Source organism: Rhinatrema bivittatum, chromosome 11, assembly GCF_901001135.1.
Source record: "Rhinatrema bivittatum chromosome 11, aRhiBiv1.1, whole genome shotgun sequence".
Classification (NCBI taxonomy): domain Eukaryota; kingdom Metazoa; phylum Chordata; class Amphibia; order Gymnophiona; family Rhinatrematidae; genus Rhinatrema; species Rhinatrema bivittatum.
In genome coordinates this window covers 66,290,167-66,298,791 of record NC_042625.1, presented here as the reverse complement: position 1 = coordinate 66,298,791, position 8,625 = coordinate 66,290,167, and the positions used below count along the sequence as shown (strand labels likewise).

Below are 8,625 nucleotides of genomic sequence, written 5' to 3'. Positions count from 1 at the left end.
GGAGAGATTGAAGAATCTAAATATGTACACCCTGGAGGAAAGGAGGAGCAGAGGTGATATGATACAGACTTTCAGATACTTGAAAGGTTTTAATGATCCAAAGACAACGACAAACCTTTTCCGTAGGAAAAAAATCAGCAGAACCAGGGGTCACGATTTGAAGCTCCAGGGAGGAAGATTCAGAACCAATGTCAGGAAGTATTTCTTCACGAAGAGGGTGGTGGATGCCTGGAATGCCCTTCCGGAGGAAGTGGTGAAGACCAGAATTGTGAAGGACTTCAAAGGGGCGTGGGATAAACACTGTGGATCCATAAAATCAAGAGGCCGTCAATAAAGAGTGGGTGGCTCACCAGAATGACGGCTACTGCCTGGAGATAATACCCTTATTCAATAAACATACACATGGTTACTGTGACTCCAACATCGCTCTAAGCTACAACAGCAAGAGGAAATGTGGAAAAAAGGATTCGCACTCACAAAGCGGGGAGTAGCTGGCTTGTTACGGCGGTTACTACCCCAAACCAAATAAGCCTGATACTTCACTTTCAACCCATATCCAGCATAGCTCTCTGCTTCAACGGCAGGGGAGAAGAAAAACCGATACTTCACGCATATCCAGCATAGCTCCCTGCTTCAACGGCAGGGGAGAAGAAAAACTGATACTTCACGCATATCCAGCATAGCTCTCTGCTTCAACGGCAGGGGAGAAGAAAAACTGATACTTCACGCATATCCAGCATAGCTCCCTGCTTCAACGGCAGGGGAGAAGAAACTCTGATACTTCACGCATATCCAGCATAGCTCTCTGCTTCAACGGCAGGGAAGAAGAAAAAAGGATTCGCACTCACAAAGCGGGGAGTAGCTGGCTTGTTATGGCGGTTACTACCCCAAACCAAATAAGCCTGATACTTCACTTTCAATGCATTTCCAGCATAGCTCTCTGCTTCAACGGCAGGGGAGAAGAAAAACTGATACTTCACGCATATCCAGCATAGCTCTCTGCTTCAACGGCAGGGGAGAAGAAAAACTGATACTTCACGCATATCCAGCATAGCTCTCTGCTTCAACGGCAGAGGAGAAGAAAAACTGATACTACACGCATATCCAGCATAGCTCCCTGCTTCAACGGCAGGGGAGAAGAAAAACAACCAATAAGGGCTGAATAACATAGTCTGGGTAAAACAAATAAGCATGGGTGTAGCTTGCTTATTGCGGCGGTTACTTCCCCTACTACCCCTAACTAATCAAGCTTGATATTTCACTTGGATGCAGCTCCATCACTGCTCTCTACATTAATGGTGGGGGTGGAAGGGAAATAGAACCAAAGAGCTAAGAGAAACAGATAAGTATGAGAAAAAATGTGTGAAGCTTGCTGGGCAGACTGGATGGGCCATTTGGTCTTCTTCTGCCGTCATTTCTATGTTTCTATGTTTCCTCAACCCGAAGAGCTTCTCCATCTTGTTGAGCTGAGCAAGACATCCCTTGGGGGTCATCTGAGCCCACATGCAGCAACCCCGGACGTCATGCGATGCTCCCAGGCAGAGGACACATACCTCATGGGGGTCCATGATGGACCCCCATGAGATGGCTTTCCAATGATGCTGGAGTAGCATTCGCGGAGCCGTGAAACCGTCTATCACGGCTCCGCGAATGCTACTTCAGCATCATTGGAAAGCCATTTGAGACGCCAATAGCACAGCCACATAATTAACTTTTCTTGCACAACAATGTGAAAAACCGGCAATAGTGGTACCCGACCCCCTGAGCAAGGAGGTTTTCCTCCGAAACATGCTGTGTCGGAATAACGTCGGATCACATTTTTTCATCATCACCGGCTTGTCTACGGACACGAAATTGCAAGTTAAGTAATATAAGTACATAAAGAGACTTTGAACAAAAGTACATATAAAGACTTATTGTGCATTCAGGTAGCTACATATCGAAGTAGCACCGTCCATTTATAGCTCATGGAGACCGATGATTATAAGCTCTAAAAAAGAAAAGCTTGAGCCATTATAAGCTTTATATCAGCCCAATTGTGGGCATTGATTATGAGGTCTCTCTGAGCTTTCCCGCTCCTCATTCTATACGGGATTCCTTGTTTTATAGTTGAAATCATTAATATCCTGACTTTAGTGGATTCTTTCATTTCTTGTGTTAATCTTGCCATAAGTTTTTTTTTTAGCATGGGGTTTTTTCGGTACACACACACACACCTTTATTACACACTTGGGCGAGGTTAGCGCCCAAAAACCAGCACTAAAACATATGTAAAAACCTATGACAGGCTTAGCATGGTTTATTACAACAGTCTTTATGTATGAACCTGAGGCAATGGAGGGTAAAATGACTTACCCGAAGTCATAAGGAGTGTCAGTGGAATCTGAATCATGGTTTACCTGGTTCACAGCTTGCTGATCTAACCAACAGGAAACCATTACTGAAAAAAGTTTTGGAACCTAAAATTCTAGCAACAAATATTTTAGAAAAGGTAGTTGCTTGCCAGCTTGTTTTCTGGATGAAAATTTTGATTTTGGACAAATGTCAATATGGATTTCTGAAAGAAAAAAAAAAAGTCACAGTACTGAGAGTACTTTAGTAATATTGCTTGGATATCTGGATAAAGGAATGAATATTGCGGTGGTCCTGTTGGACCGCATTAGCTATGATTCATCATCAAATTTTGGTTAACCATCTCTCACTTCTCTGGATATTTGTTTGTCCAAGCTGGTTTGTCCAAGCTGGTTTCCTTGTATTTCAAAGGCAAAACTCAAATGTGTAGCTTTGGGGAATTTAACATTTTCACCTGTGCTTCTTACATGTGAAGCTCCTCAAGGTGCTTTCCTCTTACCTACTTTGTTTAATTTGTATCTTTTACAATTTGCTCTATATTACAAGGACTAGTTTAATAAAATAGAAAAAAGTCACTAGCTTCACATAATCATCCAACCCTAAGCTTGATTACACAATAAATAAAACAAACATCTGAAGTAAACAGATAGGAGAGGGGAGGGGCAGAAGCTGGATAAAGACAATAATTACTAGACCCAGGATCACAACCAACCCCACATAGTTATTATTACAAAGTAGGTTCAATCAATCTCTAGCATACCATGGAACTACATGAGCAGGAAACTACTACAGTTCAATTCATGAATGATTTCTCAATTCCTGAACTGGAGAAGGAAAAAGCAAGAGTCTCCTTCCTGAGAACAGCTGGAAAGGCTCTTTCTTCTCAAACTGTAAGGAAAGAGGGAGGAGAAGGGAAGGAAGGTTTTCTTTTCTCAGACCATGGAAAGCACGATGAGGTTCTCTCTTTCCTTAGGCTGGAGTAAGATTTTTAAAAAGGGCTTCTCAAGCACAGCTCACGAGTTGAGAACTTCAGCTCTTGCCTCAGGTTTCCATGAGATGAGTCACAGGAGGATATTTTCTTGCTTCCTGTAGTTACTTGGCAAGACTCCATATAATACAGTGCATCTTTAATAGGAGCCAACTGATTGGTTATGTTCTTGTATCCAGGTTTTTCATGTACTCCTGCAGAGCATGTAGCCGAGCATCTATCTCTGACAAGTCTGTTGATGGGTCAAACAGGTTTTCTGGTACGGAGAAATAGCAAAATTAGTATAAGACAGAGAGACCAAGAAAGGGCAGCACTGAGAATAAAATTCTCTGGAGGCGACAATAGCAGCAAGGTAAAGAAAGGACAAGAAAAAAAAAAGCAGATGTCAGGGGGAAAAATATATTCCTTGGTTTTGAACTAGGGTCTGCCTGGTTCAGGACTAGAGCTTTGTTTATAAAGCCACAGGATAGCTCAAAGAGAACTAACTCTACTATAGAGATAGCATCCTACACGGCCCCATCCCTGAGGATCCAGATTGGTCCCTCAGGAGACTCAAAAAAGAATTGCTGGGACAGCATTTAGACAGCAGAAAGGCCCTAGAGAAGTGTAGGATCCTGAAGCCAACCTACAAGTTCTTGCCATTTGTTCTGTTAATATATTGTCTTGTGAAGTCTTATTCTACTGTGTTATTGTACTGACTTCTGGAAGGATTCTATGATACAAGAGACCTGGACTGTAGTTGACCAAGTAAAAGCCTATTACTATACTGTGATCATACCACTGAATACTGGCAGTGATATAAGATAGGAACTATTTATATTTACATCTCTAAATAAAACCCCTTACTACGTTCATCCTGTATCTGTGTACTGCAGGCACCCTCAGACATCAGCCATGGGTGCGTGAGTATCCCCAATACTGAGCAAACATCTTCGCAGTGTTCAGAAAGGGATAATCTGTATTGAGTTTAGCACCCCCAATCATTTGGCTCCCATAGGGAGAGTACAGAAGACAAAAAGGTTGATGCAATACTGTGCGCTGGCCGCAGTGCAGGGCTCAACGCATGATTGGACGCACATTTTGGATGTGTGTCCATAAGCCCCCCAACGCAAAACAGAGGTTAGCGTGTCCAAAATGTGCGTCCAATCGCGTGTGTAGGTAATAGCGTTCCTCACATGTAAACGCATGTTAATGAGGCTATTATCTATTCCTTCCCGATGCAAAAGTAATTGCGCCACAATTAATGCCTGCGCTCCAAGCAGGCATTCATTTTGGAGAAGCCCAAAAAGTGTACAGAAAAGCAGAAAAAACTGCTTTTCTGTACTTCCTCCAACTTGATATCATGGCGATATTAAGTCATAACTAAAAAATTAGATATGTCCCACAAAAAAAAAAAAAAAAAGGGTGCCGGCAGACAACCACCTCTTCCAGGCACCTGCTGCTGAGGAGGCGCTAGGGGCGAGCAATTTCCCCCTAGTGCTTCCTTTTTACCATGGAACCCAATTTAAATATTAAATCGGACGCCTGGGAGAGGTGGATCGCTGCATGTTTATGGTGCAGGCGCTCGATTGTGAGCACCCGTTTAACTTGCGCCAATATTGCATCGGCCTGAAAGATAGGAAGTGTAAGCGTGAAAGCAATATATATAAGGAAATAAAGGGGACAGGATAGGGAGAACAAAATTTAATATAAAGAGAATTCTAGAATAACCATCCAAGGGTATTTCAGAAGAATGATGGGCCAAAAGTAAACCTCCTGTTTCCGAATTCTATGTAACCTTAGGCAGAGTGAGGATTGGATATTAGTAGGGACCTTTGTTTTCAGTTTTTATTTTACTTTTTCCAAGGAATTTATCTGTTTATTCTAAGGAACAAAAGTAGAAGCTCAGTGTGATTTGTCTCCTGTTTTTATTACAACAGATAAATTCCAGGGGAAAATAAAATAAAAACTGGAAACAAAGGTCCCTAGATATTAGATACAGTATATGCTAGAGTAACTTGTCCATAATCCCATTCAGAATCAATAGCAGGGCCAAGATTAGAACTCAAGTTCTCTTTTTTACAGTGCCATTCCCCCTCCACCTTTCTGTGTGACAGAAACATTGCTTCCTGCACACCTATGATACTGCAGAAGCTCACTGACCTTTATCTCCTCTTTTCCTATTAGTTGGTGTGCTGGCCAAGCGCTTCCTGTTAGCAGGCTTGTCTCGAGACTTCTATAAGGATAAAGGAAAAATTAATTAGTGCCCCATGGCCTTCATTCCCAAAGTCTATACCATATTCTCATTCTATCAGGCATGTTATAGTCTTTTTTTGTGTCAGTTTTTAAAATCACTTGTACAGGAATTTCTTCTGTTATAGTAGCACTCACCCTTTCTACAGGCTCCTATCTAAGAGCAGACCTGCTGGTACATTCATCCTTTCTACAAAGTACTAGATATTTTGAGGTAAATACGTGGTAATCATGTCCCATTAACTGCTCTCAGAAGAAAACACTCTAGGATTCACACTGAGGATCATATGACCTCCAGCGTGCCAACTAGAAAAGCTCTTGCCAAATGTTAGAATATTCAATTTCTTATACCACTAGGTGGTGTGTCAGCTCTAAGTGGATAAAGCGGTATTTAAAAGAGTATAATGGCTTGACTGAAAATTGCCCTCCTCAAATGCAGCTAAAAGTGTAGCAAGTTTATTTACTGTAAATAGTGTTTTCCATAGATAGCAGGATGAATTAGCCATTACATATAGTGACATCATCTGGAGGCCCTGAATGGATTTGTCTTTCCAAGCTAATATAGCTTTGAGGTCTGAGCATGTGCAGGAATTCCTGTACAGGGTTGCCTCATAAGTCTCCTCAATCCACATCAAAATTTATCTAGCTATGTAGTCTACTCTTCAGGGAGGTGGGGGGTATTGTATGGCTAATTCATCCTATATACAGAAAACACAGTTTATGTTAAGTAAGCTTGTTTTTTCTATCAATAAGCTGGCTAAATTAGCCATTATAATTGGAAAGTCCCGAGCTGAGGGTTGTAGCGGAGCATTTATTTAGTAAGCAACTCGGCCTTCACTGTGGAGAGTGGACTACAGCAAGACCAGACTTTGCAAAACTGCTTGTCAAACTTTAAGGTCAGTCTCTGAGAGATTAAGATAGTAGTGGGATACGATGGTATGAGCAGAAAACAGAGTTGCTGATTTTCAGATATCTTCAATGGGTATGTCAAAGATGCACAACAGAAGCAGCCATGGTTCTCACTTGATGAGCCTTCATAGAGTTTGTGATTTGCAGTCCTATCAAGGTGTAAACATAGAAACGACGGCAGAAGAAGACCAAACGGTCCATCCAGTCTGCCCAGTAAGTTTCGCACTTTTTTTTTTCTCTCATACTTAGGTTACTCCTGGCTCTTAGTAACCTTTTGGTTCTATTTCCCTTCCACCCCCACCATTAATGAGAGAGCAGTGTTGGAACTGCATCTAAGTGAAATATCTAGCCCAATTAGTTAGGGGTAGCAACCGCTGCAATAAGCAAGCCACACCCACGCCCACCCAGACTAAATAATTCAGTCCTTGTTGGTTGTTGTCTGTATATAGATCCACCTTTCTTCATTCCCCCTGCCACTGAAGCAGAGAGTTATGCTGGATATGCATTGAAAGTGAAGTATCAGACTTATTTGGTTTGGGGTAGTAGCCGCCGTAACAAGCAAGCTACTCCCCGCTTTTTTGTGAACGCAAATCCTTTTTTCCACATTTCCTCTTGTCGTTGAAGCTTAGAGCAATGTTGGAGTCACATTAACCGTGTGTATGTTTATTGAATAAGGGTATTATCTCCAGGCAGTAGCCATCATTCCCGCGAGTCACCCACTCTTCATTCACGTCCTCTAGACTTTATGGATCCACAGTGTTTATCCCACGCCCCTTTGAAGTCCTTCACAGTTTTGGACTTCACCACTTCCTCCGGAAGGGCATTCTAGGCATCCACCACTCTCTCCGTGAAGAAATACTTCCTGACATTGGTTCTTAGTCTTCCTCCCTGGAGCCTCAGCTCATGACCTCTGGTTCTGCTGATTTTTTTCTGACGGAAAAGGTTTGTCGTTGTCTTTGGATCGTTAAAGTTTTTCAAGAATCTGGAAGTCTGAATCATATCACCCCTGCTCCTCCTTTCCTCCAGGGTGTACATATTTAGATTCTTCAATCTCTCCTCGTATGACATCCGATGAAGACCCTCCACCTCTCTGGTCGCCCTTCTCTGTACCACTTCAATCTTGTCTCTGTCTCTTTGTAGATACGGTCTCCAGAACTGAACACAGTACTCCAGGTGAGGCCTCACCAAGGACCTGTACAAGGGGATAATCACTTCCCTTTTCTTACTCGATATTCCTCTCTCTATGCAGCCCAGCATTCTTCTGGCTTTTGCTATACCTGAAGGTCTGTATCATATCTCCCCTGCACCTCCTCTCTTCTAGGGTAACATATTCATATCTTTCAGCTTCTTCTCATAAGTTTTCCAATGCTGACCCCTCACCATTTTGGTCGCTCTTCTTTGGACCGCCTCTATCCTGTCTTTATTCTTTTTGAGATATGGGCACTAGTATTCAACACAGTACTCCAGGTGAGGCCTCTCCAAGGACCTGTACAAGGCATTTTATCACCTCTTTCTTACATGTTTTCCTCTCTCTATGCAGTCCAGCATACTTCTAGCATTAGCTGTTGCCTTGTCACACTGCTTTGCTGCCTTCAGATCATCACAAATGCACATGGACCCTCTCCCAGTCCATGTGCATTTGTCTTTCACTGTCCATCACAAAGCTCTTTTGAATTGTCACACCCCAGATGCATGATTCTGCACTTCTTGCCAAATCTTCGACCTCTCCAAGCTCTTAGATCACTTTTAATTTTCTCTACTCCTTCAGGCATGTCCACTCTGTTACAGATCTTAGTATTATCCGCAAATAGACAAACTTTACCTTCTCTCTCTTCTGCCAGGTCGCTCACAAAGATATTGAACAGAACCGGTCCCAAAACCTGTTGCACTCCACTTAACACCGTTCTTTCTTCAGAGTAGGATCCATTTACCATTACACGCTATCTCCTGTCAGTCAATAGGTTTGCAATTCATGCTACCACCTTGGCACCAACTCCCAAGCTTCTCATTTTGTTCACAAGTCTATGTGGGACAGTGTCAAAACTTTACTAAAATCCAAGTAAATCACAACTAGCACTCTTCCCTGATCCAATTCTCTAGTCACCCAATAAAAAAAATTCAGATTTGTCCGACAGGAACTTTCC

General features: G+C 42.4%; 1 protein-coding gene across 2 annotated transcripts in view; it reads right to left on the bottom strand.

Moving 5' to 3' along the window:
- Positions 1 to 2,269: 2,269 nt before the first annotated feature.
- Positions 2,270 to 8,625, bottom strand: part of CCDC61 (coiled-coil domain containing 61) — a 121,056-nt gene continuing 114,700 nt past the window's right edge. For both annotated transcript variants that reach the window (XM_029571445.1, XM_029571446.1), the window contains exons 13-14: positions 5,483 to 5,555; positions 2,270 to 3,596 (exon numbers count right to left, since the gene is read on the bottom strand). In XM_029571445.1, coding sequence (XP_029427305.1) covers positions 3,502 to 3,596; positions 5,483 to 5,555 — 168 coding nt within the window. In that variant the 3' untranslated portion in view covers positions 2,270 to 3,501. The remainder of the gene's footprint in view (positions 3,597 to 5,482; positions 5,556 to 8,625) is intronic.